At 42.5% G+C, this 17,228-nt stretch overlaps 1 protein-coding gene across 1 annotated transcript in view; it reads left to right on the top strand.

The window, feature by feature from the left end:
- nrg2b (neuregulin 2b) overlaps positions 1-17,019 on the top strand; it is a 56,510-nt gene extending 39,491 nt beyond the window's left edge. The window contains exons 5-12 of the mRNA XM_070444279.1: positions 2,766-2,794; positions 4,354-4,375; positions 6,255-6,357; positions 6,740-6,875; positions 7,292-7,422; positions 7,699-7,917; positions 8,060-8,243; positions 14,365-17,019. Coding sequence (XP_070300380.1) covers positions 2,766-2,794; positions 4,354-4,375; positions 6,255-6,357; positions 6,740-6,875; positions 7,292-7,422; positions 7,699-7,917; positions 8,060-8,243; positions 14,365-14,841 — 1,301 coding nt within the window. The 3' untranslated portion in view covers positions 14,842-17,019. The remainder of the gene's footprint in view (positions 1-2,765; positions 2,795-4,353; positions 4,376-6,254; positions 6,358-6,739; positions 6,876-7,291; positions 7,423-7,698; positions 7,918-8,059; positions 8,244-14,364) is intronic.
- The last annotated feature ends 209 nt before the right edge of the window (positions 17,020-17,228 follow it).

Here is a 17,228-nt window from a genome sequence, read left to right as displayed (position 1 = left end):
GTCTCATCTGACCAGATTACCTTCTTCCATATGTTTGGGGAGTCTCCCACATGCCTTTTGGCGAACACCAAACGTGTTTGCTTATTTTTTTCTTTAAGCAATGGCTTTTTTTCTGGCCACTCTTCCATAAAGCCCAGCTCTGTGGAGTATACGGCTTAAAGTGGTCCTATGGACAGATACTCCAATCTCCGCTGTGGAGCTTTGCAGCTCCTTCAGGGTTATCTTTGGTCTCTTTGTTGCCTCTGATTAATGCCCTCCTTGCCTGGTCCGACTTTTGGTGGGCGGCCCTCTTTTGGCAGGTTTGTTCTGGTGCCATATTCGTAAAAAAAAAWAATAATAATAATGGAGTTAATGGTGCTGCGTGGGATGTTCAAAGTTTCAGATATTTTTTTWATTTTTTATAACCCAACCCCAACCCAACCCAATCTGTACTTCTCCACAACTTTGGCCCTGACCTGTTTGGAGTGCTCCTTGGTCTTCATGGTACCACTTGCTTGGGYGTGCCCCTTGCTTAGTGGTGTTTCAGACTCTGGGGCCTTTCAGAACAGGTGTATATATACTGAGATCATGTGACAGATCATGTGACACTTAGATTGCACACAGGTGGACTTTATTTAACTAATTATGTGACTTCTGAAGGTAATTGGTTGCACCAGATCTTATTTAGGGGTTTAATATTTTTAAATTTTATGAAACAAGCAATTTTTTTCATTTCACTTCATCAATTTGGACTATTTTGTGCATGTCCATTACATGAAATCCAAATAAAAATCAATTTCAATTACAGGTTGAAATGCAACAAAATAGTAAAAATGCCAAGGGGATGAATACTTTTGCAAGGCACTGTATGTGCATGCCTTTGTGTCTATCCCTTTCCTGTTGTCATTCCTCTCACCTTCCTCTGTTGTCCATCGTGCTGGTCCTTGTAGACCCCTCATTAATGGACAGAGGTGCATGCAGAGAAACAGACAGCAGAGTTAACATATAGGTTTCTATGCATGGCCTCCTGATCATATGCACAGCAGAGATTTGATGATGATACAGTGAATGTAATATACAGGGTTCACCTGATATGCAGCTTGGATGGCTTGATGCAATTCTTGATACGAAGACCGGTAGTTATCTGTGATGTTCTGACTAGATGTTAGTGAAGTAGCCAGTAGTTTTGCTGCAAATGGGCAACTGATAACCCATTGTCATAATGTTTCATCCAGAGAGCTCATCCTAAGCCAGTTCTTATATTCAAATCATTAAAATGCTTGGTTTGTTTGCCCCATCAATGTCCTGTTTACCATGTTCAGGTAACTACAGTACTGGTCAAAAGTTTGGACACACATACTCATTCAAGGGTTTTTATTTGTTTTTACTATTTTCTACATTGTAGAAAAGTAGTGAAGACATGAAACTATTAAATAACACACATGGAATCATGCAGTAACCAAAAAAGTGTTAAACAAATCAAAATATATTTTATATTTCAGGTTCTTCAAAGTTGCCACCCTTTGCCATGATGACAGATTGCACACTCTTGGCATTCTCTCAACCAACTTCATGAGTTAGTCACCTGGAATGAATTTCAATTAACAGGTGTGCCTTGTTAAAAATTAATTTGTGGAATTTCTTTCCTTCTTGATGCGTTTTAGCCAATCAGTTGTGTTGTGACAAGGTAGGGGTGGTATACAGAAGATAGCRCTATTTGGTAAAAGACCAAGTCCATATTATGGCAAGAACAGCTCAAATAATCAAAGAGAAACGACAGTCCATCATTACTTTAAGACATGAAGGTCAGTCAATCCGTAAAATTTCAGTCGCAAAAAAGATCAAGCGCTATGATGAAACTGTCTCTCATGAGGACTGTCACAGGAAAGGAAGACCCAGAGTTACCTCTGCTGCAGAGGATAAGTTCATTAGAGTTAGCAGACTCAAAAACTGCAGGCCAAATAAATGCTTCACAGAGTTCAAGTAACAGACATATCTCAACATCAACTGTTCAAAGGAGACTGTGTGAATCAGGCCTCCATGGTTGAATTGCTGCCAAGAAACCACTACTAAAGGACACCATTAAGAAGAAAAGACTTGCTTGGGCCAAGAAACATGAGCAATGGACATTAGACCGGTGGAAATCTGTCCTTTGGTCTGATGAGTCCAAATTTGAGATTTTTGGTTCCAACCGCCATGTCTTTGTGAGACGCAGAGTAGGTGAACGGATGATCTCCGCGTGTGTGGTTCCCACCGTGAAGCATGGTCGAGGAGGTGTGATGGTGTGGGGGTGCTTTGCTGGTGACACTGTCTGTGATTTATTTTGAATTCAAGGCACACTTAACCAGCATGGCTACCACAGCATTCTGCAGCGATACGCCATCCCATTTGGTTTGCGCTTAGTGTGACTATCATTTGTTTTTCAACAGGACAATGACTCAACACACCACCAGGCTGTGTAAGGGCTATTTTACCAAGAAGGAAAGTGCTGCATCAGATGACTTGGCCTCCACAATCACCCAACCTCAACCCAATTGAGATGGTTTGGGATGAGTTGGACCGCAGAGGGAAGGAAAAGCAGCCAAAAAGTGCTCAGCATATGTTGGAACTGCTTCAGACTGTTGGAAAGCATTCCAGGTGAAGCTGGTTGAGAGAATCCCAAGAGTGTACAAAGCTGCCATCAAGGCAAAGGGTGGCTACTTTGAAGAATCTAAAATCTAAAATATATTTGGATTTGTTTAACACTTTTTTGGTTACTACATGATTCCATATGTGTTATTTCATAGTTTTGATGTCTTCACTATTATTCTACAATGTAGAAAATAGTAAAAATAAAGAAAAACCCTTGAATGAGTAGCAAACGTTTGACTGGTACTGTATGTGAGTGTTTCTTTGCCACTAGTAGGCCACATAGATGAGTAGAGCACTTTGAACAGGTTTGTCATTGTTGGTTTAAGCCTAGAGAACAGCTAATGGGGACTTGGAGCACAATATGAATATACGGTTAATTGCCAAAATAAAGGAAACACCAACATAAAGTGTCTTAATAGGGAGTTGGGCCCCCACAAGCCAGAATAGTTTCAATGTACCTTGGCATATATTCTACAAGTGTCTTTTGTTGATGGTGGTGAAAAATGCTGTCTCAGGTGCCGCTCCAGAATTTCCCAAAAGTGTTCAATTGGGTTGAGATCTGGTGACTGAGACGGACATGGCATATGGTTTACATRATTTTCATGCTCATCAACCCATTCAGTGACCACTCCTGTCCTGTGGATGGGGGATAGTAATCCTATGGGGGCATAGCCATGGTAGCCAAAAATATTTTTTTTATACATGACCCTAAGCATGATGGGATGTTAATTGCTTTATTAACTCAGGAACCACAGCTGTGAGGAAGCACCTGCTTTCAATATACTTTGTATCCCTCATTTACTCAACTGTTTCCATTATTTTGGCAGTTACCTGTACATACAGTATTGTATATATCTATATATGCATGTATAAATATGGTTAAAAAAACGTCTTTAAGGTATCATTGATGGCACGATTCACATCATACCAAGTTAAGAAACACACATATTTCTCTAGTGCTATTGCTCACGCTGTGCTGAGATAGAAAACACCTTTGTCATATTTGATCATAATCATTTCAGATGAAAGGTGTCAGAGCGATAAAGTGATATAACACAAGAAACAATAGGACACAATTACAACTTGTCCTTAATCTGTCGACCTACAAAGCTGTTCCCATTTCTGTGCCAACCAACATCTACAATACTGTGTTTTTACGTTGGAAAGTAACACACTGCTTTTTCTCTTTATTTTTTCTTTGATTTTATCAACACAAAAAAAAAAATGTTTACCCCAGAAATGAGGTCTAGTAAATATGGCAGTAAGTGAAGTGGCTGTCTCTGTCTCTGTCTCTGTCTCTGTCTCTGTCTCTGTCTCTGTCTCTGTCTCTGTCTCTGTCTCTGTCTCTGTCTCTGTCTCTGTCTCTGTCNCTCTGTCTCTGTCTCTGTCTCTGTCTCTGTCTCTGTCTCTGTCTCTGTCTCTGTCTCTGTCTCTGTCTCTGTCTCTGTCTCTGTCTCTGTCTCTGCATGTCTCCTGCCTGCTTCCCTCTCTCTTTTATTAGTTATGCTTCTTTCTTTCCTTTTCTTTCGTTTCTGGGGTCACAGAGCCGCGGCTGTCCGCGTTGTCTGTCTGTTACTGGACGTGGCACCTGCTAATCACGATTATTATGTCACCAAAAGAATCCATACTAACCTCATGGTTTAGTATCTACTATCTATATATCTATGTTCCAATGTAGACYATCACTKTCTGAAACTTMTTCTCTTTCCTTTTCATTGTGTCCAACTTTCTGCGTTGGCAGAGCATCTTGGAATTGAATTTATGGGTATGGAACAATTATTCATTTGAATGTATATTATTAATTTTAAGAGTTGCCAAGATCCTCTCACACTCACACATTACTACTACCATCTTTCTAGAACCAATAGCTCTTCTCTGATCTGTCGATCTGTCACTCGCCCGCTAACCTACCTGGTCCAAAGACACTTGTCCCTCTGCAAGCATGCTAGCCCTCTCTCTCAGTTATAGAAAACCTAGAAACTATGCTTTGTAGTACACTCCAATATATTACTGTAGAGAGGGAGACAGCAAAGCCACAGACATGTTGATGATCGAGAGGAACATATAAGTAGAAGATATTACAATGCAGGCACAATATATTTACCTAAGTGAGGCTAAATTAATTTTAAAATGTGTACTTTTGAGTCAGAGAGACAAACTTGACAGAAATTCGCTGATGGTTATCAGTAACACCACACCTGAGAAAATAGCCAGTGTCTCATAAGACAGCCAGCTGTGGTAGGTCTACCATGACCCAGTTGATTGGCATTGAATCCGAGGCTCCTGTAAGTGATAGTGACCTAGCTCCTTCAGTAGCAGCCAACCACCAATCCCTTCCCCTATCAGTCCCCTCTTCTGTGACACACATACAATGCCAGGCTAAGGCTCTCTATACAGCACCCCTTCCCCGACCTTTAGCACTAAAACCCCCATCATCACCCCATTTTAGACACCCNCACACACACACACACACACACACACACCTTCCCAGACCCTCTTCCTCCACTATCTGGCTGTCGCCACCTTTCATCTTCCTTTGTCCACTCTTTCTTTCTTTCGTTCCCCCTCTCCCCATGTTCTGTTTGTTTTCCTCTGTCATTGTGACTTATCTGCTGACAATGTTCCACCACAACGAGCCTTCTACTCATTGGTCATTTAAATGCCATCAGAACACCTGACAGGGAGGTATTCATAAAGCTTCACCATGACAACAGAGATTCACACTAGCTACACTTTTTAACTGACAAAAAAAGATCAGAAAACCACATTTAACCTTGCAAAATAATGATAACTCTCATGCAAAAGCTACAGTATATTCCTTTGTTAACATATAGGGATTGTGAGTTATCTGTGTTTTATATTCGTGCATTCTCTGGTCAATTTAAAGATGTTTATTTAGTTGGCGGTGAGTTTTATGAATATCCCCAAACCATTGTGGTGTTTTTGCTCTAAAATGCTTTTTTTCTTATGATTATCATCTGATTCCATCATACAGGCATGTGTCCTTAGACCTCTTTGACATACATTCCATAGACATTGTGGTACATTTGTGCACGTAGGGAAAGCAGAGGGGGAATCCAGACCAACCACACATTGTAACATATAGGTCTATGTAGGATGAGGCCTAGTTTCTGAGAGATTGTTTGAACTTGACATACAGTAAGCCTACAGAAGCAAGCATTGGCAGTAAAAAAAAAAAGAGTCTACTATTGTTAAACTGTTGAACTGTTACACACTTGTACATGTATGAAACAGGACAAATATAAGCACCCCCTAACTGAAACAGTCTATGTTGTGGCTAAGCCACTGTTAGCCTACAGGGTTGGTACCATCATGGTTAGTTTTTGTTTTGTCTAAGGTTAGCACTACTAAGCTGGAGGAGAAAGACGATTGGTTACTTTCAGGGAGGTTAGAGGTCAGAGGTCAGTGATGTCAGAGTATGGAGGGAAAGAGGAAGTGCTGAGTTAGCTTTTGTTTGATTATTTCCATAGAGTAGCGCTCACACGTGTGTGTGTGTGTGTGTGTGTGTGTGTGTGTGTGTGTGTGTGTGTGTGTGTGTGTGTGTGTGTGTGTGTGTGTGTGTGTGTGTGTGTGTGTGTGTGTGTGTGTGTGTGTGTGTGTGTGTCCGTGTGGTTTGTTCACAGAGGCAGAGGAGCTGTACCAGCGGCGGGTGTTGACCATCACAGGCATCTGTGTGGCACTGTTGGTAGTGGGCATGGTCTGTGTGGTGGCATACTGCAAAACCAAGTACGTACTGGTATTGTAAAGAGCCCACCCAGCCGGGCATAACTGGTTGAAATGATTTCAACCAGTTCCTCACAGAGCCCAGGAGGCATTCACTGACTACCAGTGATCACAGCTATAATGTTACAGTCGGAAATTCAGCTTTCAAACTTCTTAGATGAGCTTTACTAACTAATTATATATWTTTTTTTTAACATGTTAATGTTTGAAGCTGGATATTTCAATGACAGACAGAACAGAATTTGTAAAATACTGCATTCCTGTCAAACTGTAGTTTCTATTTATCTAAATTTTCTGATCAACCTTTTCTGTTCTTATCTACTATCTTTCTCAATGTCTTCTAGAACAATAACACATTACACTTTTTCTTGCGTATGTCCTACAGGAAACAGAGGAAGAAGATACATGGCCACCTGAACCAGAACGTCAACCAGAACCAGTGTGTGGAGCAGCCCAACCGCATGCTGGCTAACGGTCCCAACCACCCCGGGCCAGGGCCTGAAGAGATCCCCATGGTGGACGTGAGTCACTACGGCCCCGCACACACTCAGGTTGTACAACTGATGTACAACACATTTGGCACAATGGTWGTGATACAATGGTTATTTCTGTTATACTACAGAGAGTTTGTCTGCACATAAACATTTGCGGTGTCTCGACAACCGCTGTGTAAACACTTTTMTCAAATGCATTGTACACCAGTTGTACAAACTGAGTGTGTACAGGGCCTACCAGATACCTCAGGCTCAGAAACAGATTTGTTTTGATTGTAACGGGTGTTATAACACGTTCTTATTCCAGTTTGGCCGGAAGCCTGCCGACACAGCATACGTCTAGAGCCAGGACTGTCTGCAAGCTGTGGGAGAGAGAGACAGATTGCCATATCGCCCATGCCTATACAGCTCCCACAATGCATATCTCTCTCTTCCTTTCACAGTACATCTCAAAGAACGCTCCTACCACAGAGTGTAGTATAATACAGCATGGACCAGAAGAAGCTGTAAACTACGCAGGAAGCCGAATGTCCACCAGATCCCACCACTCATCTACAGTCTCCCACAACTCCAGGTGCTGTAGTGGTATACACACACATAGACACACACACATAGACACACACACATAGACACACACACACACACACAAGCACACACACACATAGACACACACACACAAGCACACACACATAGACACACACACACAAGCACACACACACATAGACACACACACACATAGACACACACACAAGCACACACACGTCAGGGCATTTCTGCGGCTCAGAAATTTCACAAAGCCCTCTCGTTACTTACTTCCATCTCTGTTTCTCTCTCTCCCCTCTCCCCATAGACATGAGGAGCGGACGTGGAGTATAGAGAGGACAGACAGTATGAACTCAGACTGCCAGTCGGGGGCGCTCTCCTCGTCAGTGGGCACCAGTAAATGCAGCAGCCCYACCTGCATGGAGGCACGGGCACGGAGGGCCGCCTACTGGGGCTGTTCTGAGGGAGCCAGCCTGCAGTATGGAGACTCCTACGACTCTCTGAGAGACTCACCTCACAGTGACAGGTGGGATGACTAGTATGAATGTTCGCTCACGTAAAAACCACAGAACGACTTCTTGTCTACTGTCTCAGTTTTGGGCCTCTGAACTAGATTTAATACAGTTTTGTGTGTGTGTGTCTCTGTTTCCCCCCTCCCCTCCCCACAGGTACGTGTCAGCGTTGACCACACCAGCCCGTCTGTCGCCCGTCCAGTTCCACTACCCCCCACTGCCCCCCCAAGTGCCCACCTTCCAAATCACATCCCCCAACACAGGCCACGCCCTCACCCTGCTGCCCGCTGCCGCAGCCTACCAGCGGGATGACGACCAGCCTCTGCTGAGATGCCCACAGGTGACCATGACCCTGCCACTACACTCACTAGCGAATACACACATGGCAGAAAGCAGGCCATTTTACAACTGGGACTCATGAGTCATTTTTTCCACTTCCTTGTTGTTGTAGATAGTGTATGATGTTGTTAGTTGTAGACTAGAGTAGATAGTGTATCAAATCAAATCAAATCAAATTTTATTAGTCACATACACATGGTTAGCAGATGTTAATGCGAGTGTAGCGAAATGCTTGTGCTTCTAGTTCCGACAATGCAGTAATAACCAACAGTAATCTAACCTAACAATTCCACAACTACTACCTTACACACACACACAAGTGTAAAGGGATAAAGAATACTGTACAATACAACGGATATATGAATGAGTGGTGGTACAGAACGGCATGGCAGATGCAGTAGATGGTATAGAGTACGGTATATACATATGAGATGAGTACTGTAGGGTATGTAAACATAAAGTGGCATAGTTTAAAGTGGCTAGTGGTACATGTATTACATAAAGATGGCAAGATGCAGTAGATGATTAGAGTACAGTATAATACATATGAGATGGGTAATGTAGGGTATGTAAACATTGTATTAAGTGGCATTGTTTAAAGTGGCTAGTGGTACATTTTTACATAATTTCCATAAATTCCCATTTTTAAAGTGGCTGGAGTTGAGTCAGTATGTTGGCGCGGCCGCTAAATGTTAGTGGTGGCTGTTTAACAGTCTGATGGCCTTGAGATAGAAGCTTTTTTCAGTCTCTCGGTCCCTGCTTTGATGCACCTGTACTGACCTGCCTTCTGGATGATAGCGGGGTGAACAGGCAGTGGCTTGGGTGGTTGTTGTCCTTGATGATCTTTATGGCCTTCCTGTGACATCGGGTGGTGTAGGTGTCCTGGAGGGCAGGTAGTTTGCCCCTGGTGATGCGTTCTGCAGACCTCACTACCCTCTGGAGAGCCTTACGGTTGTGGGCGGAGCAGTTGCCGTACCAGGCGGTGATACAGCCCGACAGGATGCTCTCGATTGTGTATCTGTAGAAGTTTGTGAGTGCTTTTGGTGACAAGCCGAATTTCTTCAGCCTCCTGAGGTTGAAGAGGCGCTGCTGCGCCTTCTCACAACGCTGTCTGTGTGGGTGGACCAATTCAGTTTGTCCGTGATGTGTACACCGAGGACTTAAAACTTTCCACCTTCTCCACTACTGACCCGTCGATGTGGATGGGGGGTGCTCCCTCTGCTGTTTCCTGAAGTCCACAATCTCTCCTTTGTTTTGTTGACGTTGAGTGTGAGGTTATTTTCCTGACACCACACTCCGAGGGCCCTCACCTCCTCCCTGTAGGCCGTCTGTCGTTGTTGGTAATCAAGCCTACCACTGTAGTGTCATCCGCAAACTTGAATGATTGAGTGGAGGCGTGCATGGCCACGCAGTCGTGGGTGAACAGGAGGTACAGGAGAGGCTCAGAACGCACCCTTGTGGGGCCCCAGTGTTGAGGATCAGCGGGGTGGAGATGTTGTTACCTACCCTCACCACCTGGGGCGGCCCGTCAGGAAGTCCAGGACCCAGTTGCACAGGGCGGGGTCGAGACCAGGGTCTCGAGCTTGATGACGAGTTTGGAGGGTACTATGGTGTTAAATGCTGAGCTGTAATCGATGAACAGCATTCTCACATGGGTATTCCTCTGTCCAGATGGGTTAGGGCAGTGTGCAGTTGGTGCGATTGCGTCGTCTGTGGACCTATTGGGTCGGTAAGCAAATTGGGTGGTCTAGGGTGTCGGTAGGGTGGAGGTGATTGGTCCTTGACTAGTCTCTCAAAGCACTTCATGATGACGGAAGTGAGTGCTACGGGGCGGTAGTCGTTTGCTCAGTTACCTTAGCTTTCTTGGGAACAGGAACAATGGTGGCCCTCTTGAAGCATTTGGGAACAGCAGACTGGATAAGGATTGATTGAATATGTGTAAACACACCAGCCAGCTGGTCTGCGCATGCCTGAGGACGCGGCTGGGAATGCCGTCTGGGCCTGCAGCCTTGCGAGGGTTAACACGTTTAAATGTTTTACTCACCTCGGCTGCAGTGAAGGAGAGCCCGCAGTTTGGTAGGGGCCGGTTCAGTGGCACTGTATTGTCCTCAAAGCGGGCAAAAAAGTTGTTTAGCCTGTCTGGGAGCAAGACATCCTGGTCCGCGACGGGGCTGGTTTTTTTTTGTAATCCGTGATTGACTGTAGACCTGCCACATACCTCTTGTGTCTGAGCTGTTGAATTGCGACTCGATTTGTCTCTGTACTGAGACTTAGCCTGTTTGATTGCCTTGCGGAGAGAATAGCTACAACTGTTGTATTCGGTCATGCTTCCGGTCACCTTGCCCTGGAGCAGTGGTTCGCGCTTTCAGTTTCACGCGAATGCTGCCGTCAATCCACGGTTTCTGGTTTGGAATGTTTTATCGTTGCTGTGGGTACGACATCGTCAATGCACTTCCTATGAACTCGCTCACCGAATCAGCATATTCGTCAATATTGTTGTTGAACGCGATGCGGAACATATTCCAATCCGCAGTGATCGAAAGGTCTTGAAGCGTGGAGCGTGTATGATGTTTTTAGTTGTAGACAGAGTGGTGGTGTATGTTGTTAGTTGTAGACTAGAGTAGAGTGTATGATGTTGTTAGTTGTAGACTGAGTAAGTGTATGATGTTGTTAGTTGTAGACTAGAACTAGGTGGTGTATGATGTTGTAGACTAGAGTAGATAGTGTATGATGTTGTTAGTTGTAGACTAGAGTAGATAGTGTATGATGTTAGTTGTAGACTAGAGTAGATAGTGTATGATGTTAGTTGTAGACTAGAGTAGGTGGTGAATGATGTTGTTAGTTGTAGACTAGAGTAGGTAGTGTATGATGTTAGTTGTAGACTAGAGTAGGTAGTGTATGATGTTTAGTTGTAGACTAGAGTAGATAGTGTATGATGTTGTTAGTTGTAGACTAGAGTAGTAGTGTATGATGTTAGTTGAAGACTGAGTAGTAGTGTATGATGTTAGTGTAGACTAGAGTAGTAGTGTTGATGTTAGTTGTAGACTAGAGTAGATAGTGTAGATGTTGATAAGACTAGAGTAAGATGGTGTATGATGTTGTTAGTTGTAGACTAGAGTAGATAGTGTATGATGTTAGTTGAAGACTAGAGTAGATAGTGTATGATGTTGTTAGTTGTTAGTTGTAGAGATAGTGTATGATGTTGTTAGACTATAGTAGGTAGTGTATGATGTTGTTAGTATGTAGACTAGAGTAGATAGTGTATGATGTTGTTAGTTGTTAGTTGTAGATAGTGTATGATGTTGTTAGTTGTAGACTAGAGTAGATAGTGTATGAGTTGTTAGTTGTTAGTTTAGAAGTGATATTATGTTGTAGACTAGAGTAGGTAGTGTATGATGTTGTTAGTTGTAGACTAGAGTAGGTAGTGTATGATGTTGTTAGTTGGTAGTTGTAGATAGTGTATGAGTTGTGACTAGAGTGGTAGTGTATGATGTTGTTAGTTGTAGACTAGAGTAGGTAGTGTATGATGTTGTTAGTTGTAGACTAGAGAGGTAGTGTAATGATGTTAGTTGTAGACTAGAGTAGGTAGTGTATGATGTTGTTAGTTGTAGACTAGAGTAGGTAGTGTATGATGTTGTAAGACTAGAGTAGATAGTGTATGATGTTGTTAGTTGTAGACTAGAGTAGGTAGTGTATGATGTTGTTAGTTGAGACTATATAGATAGTGTATGATATGTAGACAGAGTAGGTGTGTATGATGTTGTTAGTTGTAGACTAGAGTAGTAGTGTATGATGTTGTAGACTAGAGTGATAGTGTATGATGTTGTTAGTTGTAGACTAGAGTAGGTAGTGTTGATGTTGTTAGTTGTAGACTATAGTAGAATGTGTATGATATTGTAGACTAGAGATAGATGTGTATGATGTTTTAGTTGTAGACTAGAGTAGGTGGTGTATGATGTTAGTTGAAGACTAGAGTAGATAGTGTATGATGTTGTAGTTTGTAGACTAGAGTAGATAGTGTATGATGTTGTTAGACTAGAGTAGGTATGTATGATGTTGTTAGTTGTAGACTAGAGTAGGTAGTGTATGATGTTGTTAGTTGTGACTAGAGTAGGTGGGTATGATGTTGTTGATGAGACTAGAGTAGATAGTGTATGATGTTAGTTGTGAGACTAGAGTAGGTAGTGTATGATGTGTTAGTTGTAGACTAGAGTAGATAGTGTATGAGTTGTTAGTTGTAGACTAGAGTAGATAGTGTATATGTTAGTTGTATGAGACTAGAGTAGTAGTGTATGATGTTGTTAGTTGTAGACTAGAGTAGGTGAGTGTATGATGTTGTAGACTAGAGTAGGTTAGTGTATGATGTTGTTAGTTGTAGACTAGAGTAGGTGAGTTGTATGATGTTAGTTGAAGACTAGAGTAGATAGTGTATGATGTTAGTTGTAGACTAGAGTAGTATAGTGTATGATGTATGTTAGTTGTAGCTAAGTAGAAGTGTATGATGTTGTTAGTTGTAGCTAGAGTAGTGGTGTATGATGTTGTTAGTTGTAGACTAGAGTAGATAGTGTATGTTGTTGTAAGACTAGAGAGGTAGTATGTATGATGTTGTTGTAGACTAGAGTAGGTAGTGTTATGATGTTAGTTAGTTGTAGACTAGAGTAGATATGTATGATGTTGTTAGTTGTAGACTAGAGTAGATAGTGTATGATGTTAGTTGTAGACTAGAAGTAGATAGTGTATGATAGTTATGTTGAAGACTAGAGTAGATAGTGTATGATGTTTAGTTGAAGACTAGAGTAGATAGTGTATGATGTTGTTAGTTGTAGACTAGAGTAGATAGTGTATGATGTTAGTTGTAGACTAGAGTAGAATAGTGTATGATGTTAGTTGTAGACTAGAGTAGATAGTGTATGATGTAGTTGTAGATAGAGAGTAGTGTATGATGTTAGTTGAGAGACTAGAGTAGATAGTGTATGATGTTAGTTGTAGACTAGAGTAGATAGTGTATTGTATAGTTGTAGACTAGAGTAGATAGTGTATGATGTTGTTATTGTAGACTAGAGTAGATAGTGTATGATGTTGTTAGTTGTAGACTAGAGTAGATAGTGTATGATGTTAGTTGAAGACTAGAGTAGATATGTAGTGATTAGTTGTAGATAGAGTAGATAGTGTATGATGTTAGTTGTAGACTAGAGTAGATAGTGTATGATGTTTGTAGTTGTAGAGAGTAGATAGTGTATGATGTTATGTTGAAGACTGAGTAGATAGTGTATGATGTTAGTTGTAGACTAGAGTAGATAGTGTATGATGTTGTAGACTAGAGTGATAGTGTATGATGTTAGTTGAGACTAGAGTAGATAGTGTATGATGTTAGTTGTAGACTAGATAGATAGTGTAAGATGTTGTTAGACTAGAGTAGATAGTGTATGATGTTTTAGTTGTAGACTAGAGTAGATAGTGTATGATGTTAGTTGAAGACTAGAGTAGTGTGTATGATGTTAGTTTAGACTAGAGTAATAGTGTATGATGTTGTAGACTAGAGTAGATAGTGTATGATGTTGTAGACTATAGTAGATAGTGTATGATGTTGTTAGTTGTAGACTAGAGTAGATAGTGTATGATGTTGTAGACTAGAGTAGGTGGTGTATGATGTTGTTAGTTGTAGACTAGAGTAGGTGGTGTATGATGTTGTTAGTTGTAGACTAGAGTAGGTGGTGTATGATGTTGTTAGTGGTAGACTAGAGTAGGTGGTGTATGATGTTAGTTGTAGACTAGATTAGGTGGTATGATGTTGTTAGTTGTAGACTAGAGTAGGTGGTGTATGATGTTAGTTGTAGACTAGAGTAGGTGGTGTATGATGTTAGTTGTAGACTAGAGTAGGTGGTGTATGATGTTGTTAGTGGTAGACTAGAGTAGGTGGTGTATGATGTTGTTAGTTGTASACTAGAGTAGGTGGTGTATGATGTTAATTGTAGACTAGAGTAGGTGGTGTATGATGTTAGTTGTAGACTAGAGTAGGTGGTGTATGATGTTAGTTGTAGACTAGAGTAGGTAGTGTATGATGTTGTTAGTTGTAGACGAGAGTATCTCGTGTGTGACCTACTCTGCTTCTGTCCCTGCAGGATGGACGGTTGTACCGGCAGCCCCGTCGCCCGCGCCAACCCTACCTGACAGAGAGCACGGGCAGCCTTCCATCTAGCCCCTATCATCTCCCTGACGACGAGGCCTACGAGACCACGCAGGAGTACGCCTCCTCCCGTGAACCAATCAGGAGCCGCCGGCGCCCGCGTCGGAACCGCCTCAATGGACATGTCTCCCAGCGTACAATGGGCCTACGGGACAACAGCTCTCAGAGCTTCAGCCAATCAGAGGAGGAGGAGGAGGAGGAAGAGGAGGGGCAAGGAGAGAGCACTCCTTTCCTCAGTATGCAGAACATGAACATGGAGCCGTGCGAACGTGGGTACCGATCATCTARCGCCCCTGCCCCGACCGCCAACATACGGACTCACCGGGCGCAGGGGCGGCCAAGCACCCGCAGCAACGGACACAGTAAAAGCTCCCAGTCGCGCTCCTCCAAAAATGACAACGCACCCCTTTAAGACCCGCCGCCTTGACCACTGACCTCTAACCCCTGACCCCGACCCCCCTGACCCACCTAAAAACAACAGTGGAGTAGAGACCTGCACCTAGGAGAAATATTTTTATTTTGTATAAGAGACAGATATTCTAAATAAATGAAATATTTATTTTCATTTCAGCAAAAATTGTCTACTAGCTAACAGCAAAGACTTTTTTTATAGGGAAAATATTTATATGTAAAGTTTTTGATTTACAGCGTTATGAGAGAAAAAATGATTACGTGCCAATTTTTTCACGAGTTAGATAATAGAATAATATTGTGGTGCCTTTTGCTGTGTGCTGAAGCCAGAGGTCCAGTTGAGTTTTTGTAGCCTTTCTAATACAGACTCCTCATTTTATAGACCTCTTTACTTTGACTTCCTCTGATTTAGGATCTCCCTGTTTGAACTGTGATATGATTCTGTCATCATGCAATATGAATCACCCCTGTGTAACGGTGTATGTTTACATGAGTATGATCCACACGCAGTTGTTTTTTCACGGGGGACATTTATCACAGACGCAACTGGCTGTGGTGTCCTGTCCTGGTACAGGAAGTGAGGCGCTAGTTGTTGATGAGTCGCTCCAACAAACTCACATCAGTCATTCATGTCATCATCCGTCCGCCTGTCATCGTATGTGTATTGTTTCAGAGGAATGCAGGTGATCCAAGGTACCTGCACAGGTGTTCAGGGTTTCTAAATGGGAATGAGTGTAGGGGACGGTTGTGGTGTGTGTGTGTGTGTGCGTGTGCGTGTGCGTGTGCATGCATGTGTGTACGCACTCCATGATGAGTTGTAGTCTGGTCACAGCAAGGGAGACATGAGTGTCCATTCAGCTATAAGGGTGTAGTCACTGTTAAACTGACATACTCAACCGGCCAATTGTCATGCTGCCAGAAGCTCCATTGCACTGTAAAACCTCCATCCATGAGCATTCATTGGCCAGGGAGCTGCCAATCCTACCAATCCAGTCAATCCAGCCTGATTCTGGCCTACATGGACTGCCCTCCCCCATTCCTATGCCAGCAGCTTAACTAAAGCCGCACTGTGTCTCAGGACTTTCACATCCCATCAAGAAAAAGACTCCATTTCCCAAGAGCCACCATGGTCCATAGGCCAGATCCATTATGTCCCTCTTCCTTGTCTGTTTTCATCTGTGATATAGTATGGAGCTATGGAAACTCTTGAAACTTGAAAAAAAAGTGGGTTTTAAAAATGCCAAAATACGCTGATATGGAGTTCATGTTGAGGCTCTTGGATGATTGTTCTATGACAGTGTAATGACACAGGTTTGTTCTGTGATGATGATGATGATGACGGCATTGGCTCGTAGTGATGATGGCACTGGTTTGATTTGTGCTGTGACAAGTGACACAGGTTCATTTTAAAGTCTCTCCTATGTTGACTGACTCACTGCAGTGTGTTTGAGTCTGTTCAGTTTGTCTTTTTTTAATCATAGCCAACACACAGTATGGTATTATCGATTATTGCATTATTTTTTGCATTCCTATACCTTTATTATTAACACAAGTATAACTTGCTTGGTCATATTGACTGAATGATCTGATATGTGTCTGTCTCTGTCCGACCCCGCCCTCTTGACAATGACATCATAGAGTATGACATAACCTATTATCATGGGATATGTTAGATTTACACATTACAACAGCTTGTCCACTCCGCTATGGGTTACAGGCATTCCTCAGAAAGGGTCCACCTCAGAAATACTATGAGATTAAATGGACAGAGAGCATCCCGCTCCTCTACCTAAAAGAAAAAGAGAGTCCCCATGAGTTGGTTTTAAATGAAACATTTTATTTGCCCCTTTACCAGTAGAGTCTCACAGGAGATGCATGTATCACAAAAAAACGTTATAATAAGTACCATATAAAAAATGACAACCAACTCCTTTGATGAAATCAGAGGATTATTGTGGAATATCATTTAGAGATATACATGTTATTTTCATGGCCCAAAGTTCTGGCTAGTTTGTCTTAGTAACACTGTATTCAATCTGAGATTTGCAATGTGGTATACTGCCAGTGACGGTAGTGTGCTTCTAGTGGTAGTTCAAATGTAAAATCCCCCTTACCTCCTTCCCTTGCAACCAATCCTTCCTACCTTCCACATTTACTCTCTCTTTCTCTCTCACACACACACACAACACACACACACACACACACACACACACCACACACACACACACACACACACACACACACACACACACACACACACACACACACACACACACACACACAACACACACACACACACACCACACACACACACACACCAACACACACACTTAAACACAACACACACCCTTTCAACACGACACATACACACACACGTTTGTGTTTTTA

Source organism: Salvelinus sp. IW2-2015, linkage group LG6.2 (assembly GCF_002910315.2).
Source record: "Salvelinus sp. IW2-2015 linkage group LG6.2, ASM291031v2, whole genome shotgun sequence".
Taxonomy (NCBI): Eukaryota; Metazoa; Chordata; class Actinopteri; order Salmoniformes; family Salmonidae; genus Salvelinus; species Salvelinus sp. IW2-2015.
The sequence above is the reverse complement of the archived record's forward strand: the minus strand, read 5'-3'. Positions and strand labels throughout refer to the sequence as shown.